The 21,844-nt window shown below is 47.1% G+C and overlaps 1 protein-coding gene across 2 annotated transcripts in view; it reads left to right on the plus strand.

Annotated features, from left to right (window-relative positions):
* LOC144933414 (electrogenic aspartate/glutamate antiporter SLC25A12, mitochondrial-like) overlaps positions 1 to 21,596 on the plus strand; it is a 34,041-nt gene extending 12,445 nt beyond the window's left edge. The window contains exons 8-19 of one of the 2 annotated variants that reach the window (XR_013637052.1): positions 193 to 286; positions 954 to 1,038; positions 4,336 to 4,417; positions 6,784 to 6,942; positions 9,231 to 9,283; positions 10,008 to 10,088; positions 13,855 to 13,995; positions 15,677 to 15,815; positions 16,304 to 16,462; positions 16,985 to 17,075; positions 17,702 to 20,676; positions 21,454 to 21,596. Coding sequence is in view for 1 of the 2 variants with exons in the window: in XM_078858140.1 (XP_078714266.1) it covers positions 193 to 286; positions 954 to 1,038; positions 4,336 to 4,417; positions 6,784 to 6,942; positions 9,231 to 9,283; positions 10,008 to 10,088; positions 13,855 to 13,995; positions 15,677 to 15,815; positions 16,304 to 16,462; positions 16,985 to 17,075; positions 17,702 to 17,906 (1,289 nt within the window). In the remaining variant the exon portion in view is untranslated. Of the gene's footprint in view, positions 1 to 192; positions 287 to 953; positions 1,039 to 4,335; positions 4,418 to 6,783; positions 6,943 to 9,230; positions 9,284 to 10,007; positions 10,089 to 13,854; positions 13,996 to 15,676; positions 15,816 to 16,303; positions 16,463 to 16,984; positions 17,076 to 17,701; positions 20,823 to 21,453 lie in introns of those variants that run through there. The other variant, XM_078858140.1, reaches the window with a different exon arrangement.
* Positions 21,597 to 21,844: the final 248 nt, after the last annotated feature.

The raw sequence follows: 21,844 nt of genomic DNA on the forward strand, positions 1-21,844 counted from the left end.
ACGCTTCATCGCCCCCCTCATTTAGGGGTCACCCCGTTCTGCGTTGTTAACTCGATGAATTGGATTACTTTCATTATGGAATGACGTGCCATAAATTTTTTGGGGAAATGTGCAGACCCATGCCTTTTCGATGATACCTTGTGGCAGGGCTGTGGCCGTTTTAATTGTGGTGAATGTCCGGTGTGACTGTAGAGGAGTTTGTGCTGGCCGCCCAGAGGTTTGGCCAGGTGACTCCGATGGAGGTGGATATTCTCTTCCAGCTGGCTGACCTCTATGAGCCAAGAGGGTACGTGGCCCCGCAACTCCTACAGATGTCACATTTTGCATTCTCACTCCTAGGTAATGACTTCACAAACTATACCTCAACGATGCTCACCCTTTTTTCATCAACACAACTTGCTCGTCAGCTTTGTTGGTTCAGTGGGGTTTTTTTAATTCCAATCAGATTGTTAAAGAAACTATAGAACTTTAAATATTTGTATTTTACCAGATAAGGCCCACTGAACTATACAGCTCTTTTTCAGAAGCGACCTGGCTACAAATGACAGCTCAACTAACTGGCTTATCACGTGGAAATTTATTGCAGCTAAATACTCCAAATACATTCTTCTGAATGTCAAAGGAAAAACTGGAGGATCCGGATAAAAATCCATGCGACCACAGGGAGAACACGTGAACTCCAAATATATAGGCGTCAGGGTTAGGATCGAATCCACGGCTTCCTGTATACCAGGCGTGGTAGTTACCATCTCACCGCCGCGACGCCCCGAGTGTGTATGACCAGTGTGCCTAAATTACCCCCACAGCTGACATGGTATGGGGAGAATATGCTGCAGTGGACTGTAAAAGGGCTCTACATGTATATAAATATAAACAGGTTGCACCGAAATCAATATTTGCAGTGCACCTTTTTACCGATTCCTGACGCACTGTGGTGTGCTCTGGTCTTGCAGTCGTGTGATCATGACCGACATCGAGAGGATAGCTCCGCTGGAAGAGGGCTCGCTTCCCTATAACTTGGCTGAGGCACAGAAACAGGTGAGCAGTCGAAAGTTCGCTGGCCTTTTCACTCTGCTGGCCACCACCAACTGGTGTTGTGATCACAACTGGGGTCATGCCTTACCCTTTCAGAGCCCCATCTTGAAATGTTGCTTCTGATTCTTTGCAAAGTAACAAGCATGTTTCGCGTTACACGTACAGTATAAACCTGTCATTGCTGCTATATCATAGTTGCATGAATGTGCTTGGTGAAATTATTTGTCAAACCCAGTATTGAGGTCACTGCATGGCGACCGTGTCAATTCAGAAAATTGCCTGTATTGTTATGTAATAACACTTGTGAGTGCTGCAGGACCTTTTGATTCATGCATGCCAAATGCCATAAAAAATGCAGAGAAAAATATTAACACTGAGCACGAGATATTGTTTATACTGTGATGACGATTCATCCCCAGAATGAAACGTTACATATTCTAAAGTTCAGCTCACTTGGGGGTCGAAGGGGCGGTGAAATGTGCAGCGTTGGCAGCACCAAAGGTGTGGTGCAGGTAGACGTGACCGGTTCTGGGCAGCCTGAGATTAGCATTCCTGGCCACGCTTCCTGAGAGCTAATTGACCCGGCTGGTTGGCTATTACCCAGAGGTCACTGAGCCCAAGAGGAGGTTTTAAAAGAGACTCGTGTCCAGTACAAGCACCCACTCATTGTACGTGCCTTTCACTGCCTGGGTTATTGGACGCATTACTCGCCTTCATTGGTTCAAGTAGTCCACGACAAGAGGGTGTAAGAATGGACCTTTGCCGTCTTAATGGATAAACATGAAGTTAAAACACTCAATGATATATTAACATTATTGTGTAGTTAAATTCAAATGAGCAAAATCTAAAATGTTATCTCATAATTGTCTAATTTTAGACTTGTTCAAAACATCTAAAGCAACATCTGAAATGTTATCATTTGTGAATAAAGCCACTAGCTTTTATCTATGGGGTGGAGCAGTGACGCGGTGGTTAGTGCACTGCGGTATAAATCCAGACATCTGCCCGTGTCGAACATTGGTGGCGAGTTATGTCTGAACCAGTCATGGGCCCCCATCCACCATCTCTTCACCAAACTTCACTGACGAATGTGGTGAAGTATGATCAAATGACCCCCACGACTGACCTTCATCCACCACTGGATTAGCAAATGGCTGCGAATTATTCAGGGCCTGTGATTGCCAGGTCTCCCTTGTAAATATAAAATATCCCGGTCTCTTGAGTTCTCAACTGGTTTAACAAAGCAAACGTATAATTATTTTATTTAGCCACCCTTTTAAATAAAACAAAAAGGGGGGAATTTAAGCCATGTATTAGTTCTGCCATGCCATTTTCATTTATTTGTTTGTGGTTGTGGAGTATATAACATGAAGCAAAAATCTAGTTGCGAAGTGAAGTACTTCTTTGTGTATATTATTCAAGTACAGTGGCATGGATGCATTTCAATCCTTTAGTCATGTTTGTGGATTACGTTTATCCTGTAGTACAAGGAATGATTTATATGTTTTTGCTGCACAAAGACTTTATTATAATATTGCTACATTGAAAGCACTGCCAGTGAAAAAGTTTTAATGACTTAAGTACCAGCTTAAGTGTGTATACATCAGAAAACCCAGCTCATTAGGTGTGGCTTAAAAGCCTCTTTTTTACATTCGGAGAAGATTGCAACAAATCGTCTGCGGTTGCCCAGCTTTGCGAGACCTGCGCGTCAAGCGGCCGCAGTCTTGTTTACTATTGTGCGTGTGTATCCGTCTGCCGGTTCCTGCATACCTCTTGGTATGGGCACCGTGTGTGCCTGTGTTCCCACACTAAAAATCTCAAGACCGTTTGAACTCCCCCCTTTTGTTTTATTTTTATGTCTGACGTCCAGTCTCCCCTCCCCCCGCGGGGGAGCTAGCCGGATTACAGAGCGCGCAGCACAGGAGCTTACCTGCCCCATCTCCCCACCTCCTTAGCCCCCAGTTCTCAGAGAACAGGTGTGCGCGCCATCCCCGTGTCTAATCCCAGGCGCTTGCTGGGATTTTCTCGCTCGATAAAGCATTACCAGGGGGCTGTGTTAACTCGGTTAGAATAAAGAGCGCAGCGGGGTCATAAAGACTGTGCCCGCCAGCTACAGGCTCCTCCCTGCATTCCCGCAGCGCTAGGCTCAGCTCAGCACGCGTCGTCGCTGCATGGAATTTCTAGCATGAGTCATCAGGGACACTCCATGCATCACTGCCACCACTGTCAACATTCAAAGGGGGACCCATTTAAATGTAATTACAATAATTTGCTGTTGGTCAAGGGGGTTGTTTGACCATACTTCACCCCATTCTGGTCAATGCAGGTTGGTTAAGGACGAGTTCGGAGATTACTCGCCACTAATGTTAGCCTTGACTGGGAATCTTAATTAAGTAAAAATTACGACGTTTCGGAGGCAACACAAGTCTCCGTCATCAGGTGGGACCGTCACAGCCAGATGCAGCAAATCTGGCTGTGACGGTCCCACCTGATGACGGAGACTTGCGTTGCCTCCGAAACGTCGTGATTTTTATTTTATGTTTATTAATTTTAATTTCATTTTTTACCTACGTGACTTTACCGAAAGAACTAAGAGTATGAATCCTTGCAGTCACGAAAGCTTCAAATCTAGAATCTTAATTAAGGTTGCCAGGTTTGGAGCGCAGTGCACCCACGTAAAATAAATACCAGACGAAGTGAATTAAAATGGTTAAATTATAAAAAAAATTTGTTGACCCGTTTAACCAATACACATTTTGATCAATTGCCCTGAATTTAACTGCATGAGTCCTTATAAAGGACTTAACAATGGACTGATCATTGTAACAAGAGTGGACTATATATGTTAGTATATTTGTTTTACTGTCCACAATTGCAAACTTATAAAATTGGCTATGTTCAGATAAGTCGCATGCAGATGTGTTGTGCCGCTTTTTGATCTGCGTTTGGTGTTTGTGCAACACCACAAACGCACCTCCAATTAGCACGGATGGTTACGTACGGTGCGAAAAAGTTTTACATACAACGGCAGCATCAGTTGCAGCAGCCTTTCCTTGTTATGGCGGTGCTGACGCTGTCATCATTCTCCTTACGCCTTCCCAGTAGCATATGCTGCAGTTTGCACCATTTGAACCTGGATTTAAGTTAAATCCTTTGATGCGTTCTTGTTCAAAAGCTTTCCTCGCCATCTCTTGGAGAATGCTGTGTTTTGATGGCTCATTTTTTGTTTTCAATGTGTCCAGGCAATGTTTCTGTTGGCCTATGCTGACCTGTTTCTACCTTGTTGTGCCGTGTTCCCAGCATGCACCAGACAAGTCGAGACCCATCCTGCTCCAGGTGGCCGAATCCGCTTACAGATTTTCCCTGGGCTCAGTCGCTGGAGGTACGAGTTGACGCCATGAGTCTTATTTGTACAATTTCAATTATTTCCATGTTTTTTCGATTTCGAAAGACATAAATAAAAATAGGTCATGTACATTCCAAATAAAGGATTATGTCGGAATATTCACCAACAATGGGGTAATGTGGTCGCGCCAGTTGTTAACTCACTGCGCTGTGAACCTGGTCCCATGACTTTGATTGTCAACCACTGCTAACGTCAGTGACAAGTTACATCTTAACCGGTCTTCGCCTCAATCCCCCTTTCACTGACCCACACTGACTAGTGTGTGAAGTATTTTCAAATAACGCCGAGTGCGAGAGGGCCTTCGACTTGCAGTACATCGACAAACGGCTGACACTTGTTTGCTTAGTTTACTGTCGTTTCTATTTACGGTAGAATTTTATGCAACCAGCGCGCACCAATGTTCGTATGGCTTGGCAGCACCCACAACCATAACTACGAGCTATCTTCCACTAGCTCTGACCGGCAGTGTTGACAACACGTTTCTATGGCCGGCTTGTACCGATGTCATGCCTTTGCTTGTTGCAGCCTTCATATACATGTTACTTATTTAATGATAAAATATATCACAGTCACATCTCCAGTGCTTCGTGCATTGATTTCTTGAGTCGCTGCGAGACGTATTTTAAACACTTAATAAGCTGTACACTGCCAATCACAGATTAGGAACATTTCTGTATCCAACAATTCACTGCACAAAGATAACATCTGATCTCTTAGTCCAAGATTCTATTTTTTGCAAAGGCGCATGTGTACATTAAATCCCTGCCATCGGGTAAGTTTTACGTGCACACCTAACCCCATAATGTCCAGGCGGTACACATTGGCAAGCGTGCTTCAGCAGCGCATATGAATCCTCTGTGCTTTTCCAGTCCATCTCATAGCATCCATCGTAGTTCATAACATTTCATGCTTTTGATGTTGGCCAAACATCGCACGCAGGACCCTCCTGAATAAGAGCCTTTGGCCCCGGTGTGGCTTAAATAAGTTATTGTTTTATCATTGTCTCACAAACTCGTTGGCTAACTATATAGCACCGGTAGTTTTTGAAGCAATTAACATTGTGCCACATCTATACCTGTTTTTATCAAGTAATAACTATTATTATACATCGCGTGTGCAAACAGCACAGCCATTATATTTCGGTTGGTTCACGATGGGGCTGTTTTTTTTAATAACCCCCGTCGCGTGTTCGGAAGACTTGGACCTCCGTGCTCTGTGTACTCGTTTGCGCCCGTGGCCACGCATGTGCGTGTGTGGCGAGTATTTTGAGTTTTTTCATTGCGTCTGTCAGTATGCATCTCCTGTGCTTGGCTCCAGTCTGTCTTGGCCTGCAGAACCACAATAAGGCCATACAGTCGACCCTCTATGCAGACCCCCACTGCTTCCAAAGGCCCTTTGTGTCTCCCCATGTATTCAGAGCCATACTAGTCACTTAGAGTGCACTGGGTAGTTTTGTACGCTGTGAATATGTCCCTGTGGTTCAAGTTACTGATGTCTTTCCTAAGGTTTTCTTTTATTTCCCCAATGGTAATATTGTTGTGCAAGTCTTAATATTACACTGTAATTTCCCCCCCCCCCCTTACCAATACAATATTCAGTCATTCAAGAAGATGAATCCCTGCAGTCACGAAAACTTTAAATCGAAAAATCTTCAGTCTGGTTACATTTATGCCAATAAGTGGACAATCTGAGTCGCCAGGAGCAGCTCTTATTGTTATTTTGTCATCTTATAGCTTGTGGAGCCATTTAAAAAGTAAAAAAAAAACCTTGAAAACTATAATGATATTGGCTTAATCACATGAAGCTAACATACGTAATATTGTTTTGCTCGTAATTTTTTTTTTAACAGCGTAGCAAGAGTTTGCCGGATCTCTTACATTTATTGTGGTGATTTTATCTCCCGGCGTGGCAGTGGAAACAGAGCATGCTTTTTGTAAATTCCCCCCCCCCCCAACCTCTGTCCACTCAGCAGTACGAAATGGGTACACCACATTTAGTCAATCGACAGGTTGCATGTGGAGGAGCAAAGCGTGGGTACTCCCACCCACCTCTATCTGGCCAGCTTGGAAGAGTAGGCGAAAACACCCACTCGAGGGAACCATCTGTAACGCCCTCTAGCGGGGAGGCCCTTCCGACAACAGTGGAGTGAGCGAGCAAATGCAGGGGATGCACCTTATATTCACGCGTCATGTCGCCCCTTCTCCACCTCTTCTCTGCTCTCTAACCCCCGCCTTGTTTTTCTCACAACACATCTTGGCCCCCCTCCCTTCCCCCACTTCATCGCACCCTCGTACCTCTCCCCTCGGTTTTGGCGACGGTGCGGCATCGCGCCCGCGTCCCAGCTGTGGGTGCCACGGCGGTGTACCCTATCGACCTGGTGAAAACGCGCATGCAGAACCAGCGCTCGTCGGGCTCCTTCGTGGGCGAGCTCATGTACAAGAACAGCTTCGACTGCTTCAAGAAGGTCGTGCGCTACGAGAGCGTCTTCGGCCTCTACCGCGGTGAGCAGCCGCCTCCAACACCCCCGCGCCAATCCCCCCCCCACCACCCCCCCTTCCCCAGCCGCCTCGCAACGCAGCCCTGCGTGTGCCGCGTGCTCACTACAATTCCACGCAACCCATCCTCTAATGCACAGGTGACGCACGTGCTCGTGCAAATGAGACCTTGAATTGGCACGGTTGGCTACTTACGCTGCGAAATAAGTTTAACCTACACACGTATGTATGATCCTGGTCTCTTTTGAATTCTCACTGTCACTTGGTTGAACAAAATAAAGTTGAATGTGGAGCCCTTTTGTAAATCCACTGCAGGATTGAGGGCCTCCCACCCATGCCGCGTGGGTCGTGAGGGTTTGAGCGTGCTTAACCACGCGAATTCGTGTGGGTTGCGCAGTCGCTAAGCATGAATTTGGAAGCTCGTAAGTACAGTACAATGGATGGATTTTCTTTTTTCTCTACTGTGCTCTGGTGCTCACCACGTAGCCCGCACGCCCTACGATAACCTGTTTGTGCATGGTGGTCACCCGTACCTGTCCAGGCTCAACTCTTCCTTGGCTCCTGAGATCTGATGAGGTTGGGTGCATTCCGGGTGACTTGGCTATAGTTTTCGATTCGGTCACCAAATTGCGCATCGGATTGAAATTAATCAAAAGCTCCCCGTGATTTGTGTAAGCTTTGCGTATTTTTCAGCATGCGGGTGGGAGGTGAGGAGAGGCAGGATGGAATGAGAGAGAGAGTAGTCATACCCCAATGCATCTTACACTTGGCTTCCCCACATCCCCCACCTTCTGTTTCTGCCGCACACTGGGAATATACACTCAGCAAAGCTTGGCACGGAGAAGCACGCTATAAATGCTTCATCTTGTATCCCTTGGCCAAACTCCTGTGTGTGGGGTGGGGGGGTAGTGAGAGGAGAAGGATTGGGGGGAGGAGGGTGAGTCGAAGTTTATGATGAAAATGTAGGTGGGAGGGGGTGGGGTAGATTATAAAGAACAAAAAACCCAAAATCTCCATTTGACGATTACAGCGCCATCTACTGAATGCGACGGGGGGCGGGGGGCGTTGGGGATGGGTATCCCGCACATCCGTTGTAATCGTTATCAAGTCGGGGATGGGTTACAGGTGATGGACAGGCAGGCGAGCGTCTGGGGGCCAGGCGGCGTGCCTGCCACGGGTCGCCACGCACTCACCTTTGCCGTTGTGCGCCGGGGAGCCGTGACGTGGGGCAAAAAAAAACCCGGGAGGAAGTCCTGGAGCAGGGCGCACAAGAGGCGACTGTCCTCCCGATGATTTTTTTTTTTACGCGCACGTGCTTGTGTCTGTGTGTGGCTGCACACGGTTTATTTACACCCACCACTCATTCACTTTCCCATTGCTTCCCAGCGAGCCGATCAACTGGGCAGAACCGGTTTATTTTTCCCTCCCATTCAGTCCACTATACCGAAGAAAAGGTCTATCGGGGAGACAGTCTTCACCTGAGGACGGCTGCTTGCGTTGTGGCCGAAACGTCGTGAGAATTATTTTATTATGTTTTATTTTTATTATTTTATTACTTCCCTTCTACATGACTTTACCGAAAGAACCAAGAAGATAAATCCCTGCAGTCACGAAAGCTTTAAATCGTGATGTTGCATGTTAGCGTTCTTCAGGCTACAATCCGGTTTAATTGGTGTACAGGATTCTGCTCCTGAGGGTGCTTTAAAGATTGTTTTGCGTGGTGTTTTTTTTACGCAAACCCAGGGGACACCCTTTGCACCTGGTGTCTCGTCAGGCACGTTCTGCTGTCAAACTCCAGGGCAATAGATTTGTCCCTGTTAGTACGCGCATACTAAACTCCCTGGATGCCCTGTCAAACCCCAATGTTTAGTTTTCTATAGAAATGCGGGAGACATTTACGATGAATGTTGAAAATTACCTTACAAAAAAAATCACAGCAATAATGTTGAGCGTTTTCATCTGTCAATATCATAATGAAGTCTGACATGTCGACTACACATGTTAAATGACAATATTCCCTCGTTTTTCACGAACTTGCTTTCCGTGATTTGGCTACCTGCAAATCACAGCTGGAACAACACTACTGCATCGAGAGAGAAGAGTGATGAGAGAAAATGTGATGCGAGAAAGTAATGACAGAAAAAGCTTATTCATGTACTTATTTAAGGTAATTAATAAAAAAGGGCCAATATCATTATCCACACAATTTGCTGTTCATGAGCGTCTCCGGAACGTATCCCTCGTCGCAAATAACGAGGGAATACCGTTTCCATTTGCGTGTCTGTTATCTTTAGGTCTGGTTCCTCAGTTGCTTGGCGTGGCGCCTGAAAAAGCCATCAAGCTCACTGTGAGTAACGGCACTTCCCATCGCCTGGCTGTGCAAACCCCTCCCTTAGCTTCGCACACAGGCCTTTGCGTTGTCCAAGTGAGGTCTTCCGGCTCAGGCCGTATGTGTGGAGAATTTCTTCCCTCAAGATTTCTGCCATGCTTCTACTGCGAGAACCTTCGAACGGGCGAACGTATGTGAGAATATATGCTCAACACTCGCTGCCTAAGCCAGAAGACCACACAGGAATGTATTTGCCATTTAAAAGCAATACACATCTCACTTAAGCAAATTATATCGCTGGGATTTTTGCCAAAACCAGCGTTCACTCCTCGTCAAATGTCATTGGCTTTGCTCAGAGCAATATAAAAACTGCTATAAATTGAAATGTTTTTTTTTTATTTTAAGAATCCTGTTACAAGTGCTTTTGCAATGCAAAAGCTCATTAAGTGGTGTGTATGAAACAAAGCAATCGCAATTCATGGCATTCTTACACGCACGTTTGTACGTGCATGAATTCCCTATTCGGCGTTCTCAAAACAGCTAAATATATTTCTGGTGCCATTACATTTTAAAGCGTGCGAGTAACACCCGCTCTAACGATGGCCCGTGTCCAAACGACTGTTTTAAGGGGGGGGGGGGGGACGCGTTGTTGACCGGCGAGCGCACTCGGTGGCTGATGAATTCCGCTTAGGCGAAAACTGTTAAGGCAATAAGTGAACGGTCGCCTCGGCGTGCTTTCCAGGTGAACGACTTGGTGAGGGACAAATTCACGAAGAAGGACAGCTCCATCCCTTTGATCGCGGAAATCATTGCTGGAGGCTGTGTAAGTATCGGGTGTTCCTCGTTCTAACCCTCCCTTGGCCCTCCTCCACCCATGTGAGCAGGGTGAGTGCCCTGGAAACAGCAGTTTAAACAAAAGAGAGCGATTCCTGAGAGCGGGTGGGGCTGTGGGCTCCTCACCTTGTCATTTGTTTAGGCTCAGAAAATAATTCTAGTCTTGGAATTTTTGCAATATGCCCCCCCCCCCGCCTATTAATTCTGCCCCAATAAAAATAAATCAAACGTAGTATCGGTGCGGTTTTTTACGTACGAAAATGTAAAACATGTTTTAGTCATCCAAAACTTTTAATTGATTTATATTGTGCATTTGCATTCGCATAGGTAATGTCCATCAACTCAGAATAAACATTGTTGTGTACATCATCGACAGTCATTTTTGTCAATGATTCCCCATGCCACGTTGGGGTTATACTTCACCGAGCTGATCAGTACTGACTAATGAAGGCGGGCAGCATAGAGAGTACACCACAACATGTATTTTGCTGCACTGCCTCCTTGCTGTCCACCACGTTGCCTCACAACCACCTATGACAACCTGTCATGCATGGTGTTTGCCCATCCAATAACTAACCAGAATCAAGCCAGCTTTGTTTCCAAGAGCTGACAAGATCGGCCATATTCCAGGTAATTTGGTCGAAGGCAACATTGTTATAGCGTTGCTCATTTCTGCATCACAGACCTGATTTAACTCTGATAGCCCAATTGTTCTCTCTGTGCGTGATCTCATCTCTGTCGTCCCATAGTGAATCACACCCAGGTAGAGAATGCCACAAATGCCACACTCGGCTACCCCTGTCAATGCAGCCCATCATTCAGCAGAGAATGATGGGTAAAATCTGAGAGCGCAGGCAGCGACTGAACGGTGTTCTGGCCGCAGCCATAATCGGGTGACAGGGGGCACACCCTCTGACCTCCGGGGATGGTGGTGGGGGGGGGTCGTGTAAGTTTGTCCAGGAGCGTACTGGAAGGTAGGGAGCAGCCAGGCAGACGCTGGCTCAGCCTGCTCGGGGAGTGACCATAGACTGGTATAATTTTCCCAGTGGTTGGTGCCAGGGACCCTGGCTCCCTTTGTTACCTGGGGGTCCACCTGTGTGTTCAATGGGAGGTGTGGTGGACCTGTCGGGCCAAACCCCTGCCAACCTCTCTGTAGCTCTCTGCTCTTTCCTCCTCCCCACCACCACCACCCATAGCCTCCGGCAGCTGCCGTGTCTGTGTGTGCATGCCCCTGGAATCTGGTCACCTGTCATCACCTGCTGATGTAAGGTGGATGGAATGGCAGAGGCAGCTCGAAGCCTCCAGGCAATGCAGAGCAGGGAGGGGGAGGGGGGGGAGGGCTTTTCTCTAACTAATTGATGATGTGATGAGCCTGTCACTGGGTTTAATTTTTAATTAAGCGTGAGGGCATTGGGCTGGTTAAAGCAACTTTGCCGCCTGTCCCCAAAAATGTACCCCTTTGTCGTTTCACAGCGTGGGCTCGTGAAGAGGGACATTGTACGCCCCGGTGTGGAGCAGGGGCTAAGAGGGGGTTATCATATTTCACATGAACTCTAAATCGTTCCTCAACATAATGTTGTCGGTGGATTTTAACCTTTAAATGAACTTTGCTTCGTGTGTTGATTAAATAAAACTGTTCCCTTCATTTAAACAAAAAAAACCATAGTGATGCATTTATAAATTAAACATCGTGGAGAAAAAAAATGCTAGTTCTGAAAATATAATTAGAGAATCCTGCAAAAGCATGAATACATTCCTCACCTTAAAAGCAATAAAGCAGGCCTGTCTAAAACCTCTCACTCCCCTTTTTTTCTTAACAGTTTAGGACTGACAACTAATTTGTAATTACATGGGATTAAATTGCATATCATTGTTTAACAGTTAAACCTCACAGGGCCCCGATTCACATGCCGGTTAACAAGGTTGTTTGTTTCTAACGCTACGTGAAGCGATAAAAACGGCCAAATCTTTGTTGCCGATTTTGTTTATTTTTACGGTAAATATTCACAAAATCTGTCTTCCGGCACGTGCATTTGGCCCACAGAGTCTGGCATTGGCAGCGTATAAATGTGTACAGGCAGGCCGTGCTTGCCAAACGATTCGGTGTGGAAGGATTCGCCCACGATTTGAGCTTGTGATTGTATTCGACGGTCAATTTCACTTGTCATCTTTTCCATTTGTCCCATCTCTTTTTTTACAGTCCCGTTTTGTGGCATTAGCCTAAACGTACCTGCATCTGATAATTGTTTTTTACCCCTCTATCTGGCAACAAAACTGACACCTTTTTTACAAGGAGTCATGTTTGCATAGACCACAATACCTGCATTATGGCTGCAGGTATTGTGGTCTATGCAAACATGACTCCTTATGGCTGCAGGTATTGTGGTCTATGCAAACATGACTCCTTGTAAAAAAAGGTGTCAGTTTTGTTGCCAGATAGAAGGGTAAAAAACCAATTATCATATTTTTTACTGGCAAATGAGGTTCCAATGGTGTAAATGCTTACCCCGAGCTCTCATACTCTGATGGTGCATTGTCTTTGAGTTGTGCGCCTTTTGGCGTCATCTGGTCCAACCCATGTGAGACTAGGCTCTAAGGAAAGCTGTCTCGGGTGTGGACCAATCAACTTCAAGGACAGTGCATATATTATCAGAGTTATGTTTTTTGTTTGCATTATGGCTGCAGGTATTGTGGTCTATGCAAACATGACTCCTTGTAAAAAAGGTGTCAGTTTTGTTGCCAGATAGAAGGGTAAAAAAACTATTATCATATTTTTTACTGGCAAATGAGGTTCCAATGGTGTACCTGCATCTTTTACAGCATTGTCAGTCCGATCCTGGGTGAATGCCCTCCCCTCCACCACACCGTGTCGTTCAAGGGGGTTGTTTGACCGTACCTCACTCCGCTGATCAGCGCGATTAGTGAAGGGGGGTGGCACCCAGCGCTCGCCAATGTTGTGAGCCCATGGCCGGGAATTAAATTGAGGTCACCAGGTTCATAATGTAGTGCGTTAACCACTACGCCACCACTTCACCCCAAAAATAATAATGGAAATAATGTCCTTAGCTTACCCAGGAATGCCTCACTTGAGACTCGAGACATTTCCAGGAGGGTCCTGCGATATTGGAAGATTGACACATTTATGTCATGAGTATTTGGCTTTGGAATGGAGTATTCTCGGACCGATTATATCTGCCGTGTATGACCGTGAACCTGGTTGACAGCTTCATTGTGCAGTACGCTTGCGTGATGGAATATTTTCGAAATGCAATATTTGTTAGAATCGATTCATGCACGTACAATACGACACGTGTCACAAGTATAATAATAGATTCTAATTACGTGTCATGCTCTTGAAATGCATAAATCTATCTCCCTTCTGTTCACGGGCTGATCTCACCACTCCATATCCTTGTTTGATGTTCCTCTCTGACATGTTTCCCTCCTTTGGCTGGCAATCCACCGTTAGTCTCGACCACTGACCATCAACCCTTGTCGCGATGTGTCCTACCCGAGCCCACTTTTATTAACAGCCAATAGAAGATATCGGAGTGAATATAATTCCATAATGTTCCCTAATCCACGCATTAGTCTCTACGTTTCTCAGTGTAATTCTAAACTTGCACCTCTCCATTCTTCTTTTGTGAACTTTCCAGCCTGCAAGACTGTACAACCCTTTGTTAGTTTCACGAATGGAAACGGACCGTTTACGCGTCTGCCAGTCGCCGTTTGCTAAACTCCTCATTACTGCGCAGGCCGGCGGCTCCCAGGTGATCTTCACCAACCCGCTGGAGATCGTCAAAATTCGGCTGCAGGTGGCCGGAGAGATCACAACGGGCCCGCGCGTCAGCGCGCTCAATGTTCTCCGTGACCTGGGCTTCCTGGGCCTCTACAAGGTGGGTGGCCCCCCGCCACCACGCGGTCAGCTGTGGTCCCTCGGCTCATGGTTATCGTCATCGACCATCAGCAGCAGCCACGTTCTGTCCACTGCTGGATGGAGGCCTCTTCCAAGCCGTTCGCCGCCTCTCGCGGCCCCGTGACGATTTAACAATGCTTTTGGGTAGCGCCTGCACGAGAGTTTATTTCATCGCTTCATCTTGCTGGTGGATGACCTCTTAGGAGTGTCAGCAGCTGGTCGCCATCCCTCCCAGTGATGTGGCCTGCCCAATCCCACGGCGTTTTCTGTACAGTCAAAATGATGTCTCTCTAACTTGCAAATGTTCTCTGAGCCATTCCTCTCTGTCTCTTAGTATAAATCCAAGCATGCACACCCATCCATGCATCTCTGCACATGTCAGCTTGTGTTAGATTTTATTTGTAAATGTGCATTATCTGATCTCTATGTATTATCAGATTCCAAACTTGCTCATTTTTTAGGCATGTTGAAATGTTGCTTGTCCGATAAATTATGAATACTAATGTTGAATGAAACCAACAAAGAATATAGGACTTGCACCATACGGCTTGAAATGTCCATCTCATTCACTGTATTCCACATTCTTAGTCAATCAAGATCATCACTTTGCTCAGAAACAGTTGTGGTTTAACTGATGTTTCGTGAAAGGAAACAAACAAAAAAACTCAAGAGAGTCTCATTTCAAGATCATACGCTTCTGTTAAGAGTCGTATTGCTTTAGCATTTATTTATGGCTGGACAAGTTTTAAGTGTAGAGGTTTACGTGCAGGGTGGCCTGATTGACAGCCAGTTGTTAGTTGATTTTGTAAATCGGACTTTGATGCTTGTAAAGTACACAAGCGCATTTTCATCGTGAAACGGATATCTGAATTGTTTGTTGGTCTGATCGGACTGATTGTAACAGAACACGGTGTTAACTGTGCTTTTTGTAAACGTCCTTTAGCCTTCATGCGGCAATGTTGTGATCGCGTCTGCGACTGGAACACTCGGGGGGGGTGAGCGTGCGGGCAGTTTTTGGGGCTAGTCTGAGCGGTTACGGTGCCTGACCACCACAAACAAGTCCTGTGGCCCTGCCCATGTGTATGGAGAAAACAGTAGTTTGTGTCTGGGCCCCCCCCCTCCCCTGCTAATCCATGCCATCAGTAAACAGCACTTCCACGTAGGCATCCGTTGCAGACGGCCCAAAACCCCTGGCCTCTGATGGTTGGTTTCCTGCAGTCTGTGACCACGTCCCAAATGGCATGGAAATTTGGGGTCAAGCCAGGGGTTTCCTCTTGGGCAAACCACCCCCCACCCCCCCAACTTCCTCTACAGAACTGTCTCTGGTTCTGTTTGGAGTCATTAGGTTATTAGAGGTCTCTGACACTGATTAAAAATAGAGCAGCTCCAGCGGCTCTGAATGCAAAACACTTTCACTTCACGGTGATTTTTCACTCGACTCTAGTCCCTTTATATTTACATCTCGAATTACAGCAGTTGGGGTCAGCGATGCTCAGATGCAACGAATGCAAATCCCAGAAGCCGTGGCTCTGCAAGGTTTCCTTAATGACATCGGGGCCAGGCCGCGTGGACGACCCCTCTCGCTTAGACAAGGACGTCTTGCGGTGAACGGTGGCTCTTGCCCCCCGGGGCGTTGAACATCCTCTCTGGGCGGTCTGCAGGGCGCCAAGGCATGCTTCTTGCGCGACATCCCCTTCTCGGCCATATACTTCCCCGTGTACGCACACACCAAGACCTTGATGGCTGACGAAAACGGGCGCGTGGGGCCGCTACAGCTGCTGACCTCGGGAGCCATAGCTGGTGGGTCACCTGCTCCCCCACCCCTCCCCGCCTTCCTGGGCTGACAGCAGCAGTCTCACCGTCACGTCGATGTAGGAACTCAAGTTCAATTATACCGATAACACAATGTATGTATATATGTTGAACTTATTTCCTACCATACGTAACCAACCGTGCTAGTCAGAGTATCGGCTTGATTAACATCAAAATATGTTTCGTGCCACCTAAAAATACGAGTATCGTGGACAGCATTATTTCCCGAAAAATTCCGCCTCCAATAATCGACCACGGTCATATTCGTATATCTACACTTTCATACTTGGCGATGTCGTGATTCCGTGCCGTGGCATTCGATTGTGCTTTGCCTTGTTCTTTGTTTTTCGATGGGGTACGTAAATTGACCTCTCCTAAATTGAGGATTATTTATTAATCACGACACCTTGGTTGCGGCCGGCACAATGAGCCCTTCCTTTCCGTAACCTCTCCGAGCCGGTGCTGTGCTCGCACAGGCATGCCGGCCGCGTCGCTCGTCACACCGGCCGACGTCATCAAGACGCGGCTGCAGGTGGCGGCACGCGCCGGCCAAACCACCTACACCGGCGTTGTCGACTGCTTCGCCAAGATCCTGCACGAGGAAGGTCCACGGGCACTCTGGAAGGGGGCCGGGGGTAAGTCAGGACTACTGAGGGAAGCCCCACGCCCACCACCACCCCCCCCCCCCCCGATTGTGCCCTCAAAGCACTCACATACGAGCACTGCCACTAACTGCGGTCATCCAGGAAAATTAAAAACTCCAGCGTGCGACTGTGGTCATCCAGAACACATCATATAATGACGCAATTCCCTGATCCACATACAAATGAGACATCACAGTGATACACACTCCTGCTCCTGACCCGATTATCTGGCTTTACCATCTGAATGTGAAATTGTAGTTGCTGTTCTACATCTGCATCAGCCATACGAAAGAAGAAGTCATTTCATTTGTATTTTGCACTTTTATTTTTTCTTCTCGATATGGAATCCCTTTTTTTCAATCTTTCGGGCCCGCTTAATGTATGTAATGGTCGTTATTGAGGGCCGTTCACTTGTGGGACAAGTTATTTTAACAAGTAGATTGCACGGTAAGGGGCTGTTGTGACGCGCTCGCCACATGGCGCATTTTGCTGCCGCCCCCTCACCGCTCTCAGCCCGCGTGTGCCGCTCCTCGCCGCAGTTCGGAGTCACCCTCCTCACGTACGAGCTGCTGCAGCGCTGGCTTAATGTCGACTTCGGCGGGAGGTGAGGCTCGGCGTTCCAGAGGAGACTGCTCATCGGCAAATGCAAAAAACACTACCTTGCCATTTCTTTGGTTTATTCTCTTCTCGAAAATCCCCATTCAATTGTCGCCATGCAAAGCAAGACGGCGGGCACAATGAGTGGCGTGCGTAAGTGGTGTGCACGACGGCTATTCAGCCACTGTTTCTCTCGCAGGCATTGTGCGGGTGGTTGGGGCGGGACGACACACCTTGTCAACAATGCGTCATGGAACTTAGCGTTGTGGCTACGCTCACTATGCCCATTGGCACACATGACACCATAAGGCTCATGTTTTGTGCCGTTGGTGCCAGACGCGCACCCGGTGTGCACTTGCGAGCGTGCGTCCTCATATCGTTGAACGGCGGCCCGAGTTTAGATTCGCGGCAACGGCTTTCATCAGTGGCGAGTGAAATGAATCGAATCGGTGCTGACTTCCCCTCTCCCTTTGCCAAACCCACACTAGGCCAGCATGGTGAAGTATGGTGTAATTAACCCCTGGGTGTGCTCCTCCTCCAGCAGTGGATTGACAGTTGACTGTAAACAATTATTATTATTACAATGCCATCTCCGAACGCGGCGTCCTGCTGCGTGTGAATGTGCGCGAGCAGCAAGCCCGCTGGATCACAACCCGTGCCCAAGTCCCGCATCTCCTCGCTGCCCCCGACCAGCGCGGACCACGTTGGGGGCTACCGCCTGGCCACCGCAACGCTGGCCGGCGTCGAGAGCAAGTTCGGCCTCTACCTGCCGAGATTCGGCCCCTCGGGAGGCGCAACGACCGGCCCGGTGGCGCAGACGTTGGCCGCCCGTGGTTAGAGAGGGCTTCTAAGCGTCAACCACTCCCAACTGCAACTTGCTCGCCTGCCCACCTGAAGCTTCCAGCACCTCCTCTCCGGCAGCCGCCCTTCGCCCGGGTCTCACTGCTAACCATCGTCGTCTCCTCCTCGAAATATAGCGGTGTTTTTATTTAGCATGCAAAATGAGTACTGTATATATGATATATATATACAAAGACGCACCGACACAGGTGTGTGTGTTCGTGTGTGCTTGTTAATATTTATGGCAGTGTCAAGTGTTCGTATATTAACATTCCTACCATGTTCATTCCCTTTGCCAAGATTTAAACGTTTCTTATTTGAGGTTCCACCTTTGCGTGGTTCCTGGCCCCAGTGTTGCCCAAACATTATTTACACCATCCGTGTTTAGTTTTAAGAGGACAATTATTTGCTTCTAATGTTAAAAGTAGGAGTTGATATTGTCATAAGGCGCACACTGTCAGACAGCCAACTGCCTGATACCTTTAACAGATGCAAATTGGAATAATATTTCACGTATAGTCACACTTATATTTTTAAAAGTGTGTAAACAAACTTAATTGAACCTTCGAATCTACGTGTTGGACAACTCCCAACAAAATGGCAATTTTAGGGCTAGCGAGCCAGTCTATAGTCCCAACTTTTTTTCAGAGGCAATGGGCAAGCACGTACATGTGTGGTCTGTTGTGGTTTTTGCGCGTGCATAAGGCTGAGCACGCAGTGGTCACTAAGTCTCATTCGCCCAGGACAGAAAGCTGCGATTTCATGCCAGTTCTCTGTATCGGTGGTCAGTTGACTCCAGTCCTTGGTACCGGATGTGATTATTGACAACAACAGGGTTTAGTTGGTCCTGTGAGTCTACATTTTACGTCTCTGCCCTTGTGACCTCTGGTGAGGCTGATTACATAATGCTTGAAATATGTAGTTTTATCCTTTAGTTTGTCCTGCTAACAAACTCTGGGACCGTATTACTAAAGTTTAAACAGCCAACCGCACAAATGTGATTACTGCACTATTGAGCTCACGTATGCTTCATGCTGCTACACCCAACACTGCTCTCATCCATGGATTCGCTGTGGATTTGTCGTATATGCAGATGCCCGACGCAACCAACGCTATCACTTTCCATCCAAAACGGTTGCCTAGTTCATGTGAATTGCGTGTTGGCACTCATTGAACTTAGGTCACCATTTTCATTTTGAAGAAGCAAGGCACAGTGTAATTTTTCACAATCGTTGCACTGTGTTATATTCGTAACTCTGCCAAAAGAAAGAATCCCTCTGCTGAGTAGCCCACGCGGGAAACCCAAGTGCCCATGTCTGGTTGCTCTTAGCGCAGCCCTGATTAAATAAAGTTATGTTTGTATTTACCGCAGGTTGTGTGTTCAGTAGCTTTAAAGAGCCAGATCAGTGATGAAAACACAAACGTTTAAACTGGGTGGTGGTAGTGGTATCTCCTACTGCTAAGATCTAGAACTTCACCCCGTTCAACGCTGACCCTCAACTCACTTTATCATCACTTCAGCGCGATGTTTAAGACTCCTCTTGAACCCAAAGTCACATTTATTTGAACAGAATCTGCTTTTTAAAAAAGCCACAATTGACATTCCAAGTATAGCAGTCACTTTCCAGTAAACATTGGGGACCAGAGCTCCTTGTACTGAGCCATTAAAATGTCAGAAAAAAAATCTTTCATAAACCAAGTTTATCTTCGGGTGTTGGCACCGTGAACTTGTGTTGCTTGTAGTCGTGCTACGTCTCCACTCGCTGTTGGGTGCTCTTCTTCTCTTACTATAGTGCTTGGAGCATATGTGCAATTCCTCTTAGATTTCGATATCCGCTAAGTCGAAGCTAATTCATTTAGGTGGCAATCTGTGTTCCCCGTTCAGAAGTGTTACCGCAGATTTTGTTGGTAGCTTTGCAATGAGCTTATATTGAAGTGTCGATGCTTATTTATTATTTTAGAAATGTGTGATTGCATATACATCTATATGCATTCCCTAAAACACATTTCGATTATTTTGCAACAGTGTTCGCTACCGCATTTTAGCAAATGCAGTTGAATATCTAGCCCCCCGATGTTATTTTTTTATTGATAATGATCATAAATTAATAAAAGTACAATAATAAATGTTAAAACAAGTGTAGGAGGCTACATTAAGCTAAGCCTCATACAAACACGCATGCTCCTATGGTGCTGTCAATCATTTCAATGAAATAATTAGCTTTAAATTAAATCGTGAAAGTGTGCACTAACTGCATATAAAAACGCACAAACCCAAACCACAGCACACTCCAGCAATGTTTAAGCTACGAAGTAACAGTTCTGTATTTTTTGTGTGCGTGTTCCGTCAAAGCGTTTTCTTTTGCAGTCGACTGCTTGGCTGTTTCCTTTATCTTTGCAATAACGCAATAACGCAGTGGTCGCGGTAACTTATATTTTTCGCTGACTCGCACACTCCGAGTATGGGGGGGGGGAGGGCGCAGTGGCTTGGCAACTCTGTCTGGAGGGTGTCCTGTAATCTCTCTTCGCAAGGGGCGCTCGCTTACCAACAACGTTCGCGCGCGCTTGCGACGAAAAGGCGCTTCATGCATCGAAGTTTCCCACTCGGCCGCACAGCAAAATTGAGCTGCGTCGGCATTGCTGCTGGCGCTTTGCGATTACGCGGTCGGAAGTATGTACGCGTGGACGTTCAGCTGAGCATTTGGGAGACGGCGCGTATTTTCTTGGGCCCTCCACAATAGAGATGCTTTGCCGATGTCGAACAACTGGTAAGTGGCCTGTAAGCGGGCCGCATTTCATTTTTGCATTCGCTCTTTGTTTAAGAGGTTTTTTTTTTATCATTCTCAGGAATGAGCACGTGCTTGAATGCAGCGACAGGGCTGTCCAATAAAACCGCAAGGCAAACGAACAAGAAGACGTGTTTATGTGTTTGTGACTTGGAGCATGTTAATGGAGTGTAAATGATGCCGTGGAATGGATCGATGTCTACATTTGGTGCTGCGCGCATGCTTGCTGATAATACATGTATGACCTTTACGACAGCTGTTGTGTATTATTCAAGTCGGCTTTGGAGGCGGGGTGGGGTGTTCACCGTCAATATAGAGTTATTTTAATACGGAGCATTCTCAGATCGTGTGTTGTAGCCTTCTCAGATGTTTAGTTGAACAAATCATGATGTGCTATGAACCATAAATGAACACATTCAAATACCACCATCACTGCCCATGCATTGAACTGCCACAACAAACACTTGGCATGAGTGTGAGTTAATCGTAATTTGTAGATCGTTGGCTATAAATACCGTATCGCACAGCATAAACTGTGTTTACTGCATTAGCATTTCTGCCTTTGATTTGTCTGGGTGGTATCTGGGGCGTTCAACTTCGACGCAATCGCGGACGATTCGCGCGAAAGCCACTTCGGCGCGCCATCGCTTCCGACATTTGCCTCCCTGTTGCCCGCATTCGCCAGCTACCTCTTGACACCGCGCCTCTACTTTCGGCTTGTCCACCGTGTATCTCTCCGCTGCTGTCATTCCGCACTAGAGCACATGGTGGAACTCTACGCGGCTCTTCCTCTCCACACACCAAGGAGCAGGGGCCGTCGCTGCCGGCCGTCAGGAACGCGACCACCACCCTCATCCACCACCATCGTCATCATCCCGCTGCACAATCGCGGCGGCGGCGGTAGCGTTCAAACGACGCCGCCTTTTAATCGACGCTAAAAGAACCATCGCCTGGCTTTGGCTTGACACGGAGCTTGGCTCCGCGCCTCGGGAGTCCACGGTCATCGTGTCCATGAAATATTGTGCGCGTTACAAATTGCACTATTGTCGTGCCCAAATCCCACATCGTCGGTAGCACAGTCGACACCCGACTTCCAAAGTCTGTCTGCTCTTAGTCTCATGCCACTGACGGAAGATTTGCATAGAAGGGT

The sequence above is a fragment of the Lampetra fluviatilis genome, chromosome 1, assembly GCF_964198595.1.
Source record: "Lampetra fluviatilis chromosome 1, kcLamFluv1.1, whole genome shotgun sequence".
NCBI classification, from domain to species: domain Eukaryota; kingdom Metazoa; phylum Chordata; class Hyperoartia; order Petromyzontiformes; family Petromyzontidae; genus Lampetra; species Lampetra fluviatilis.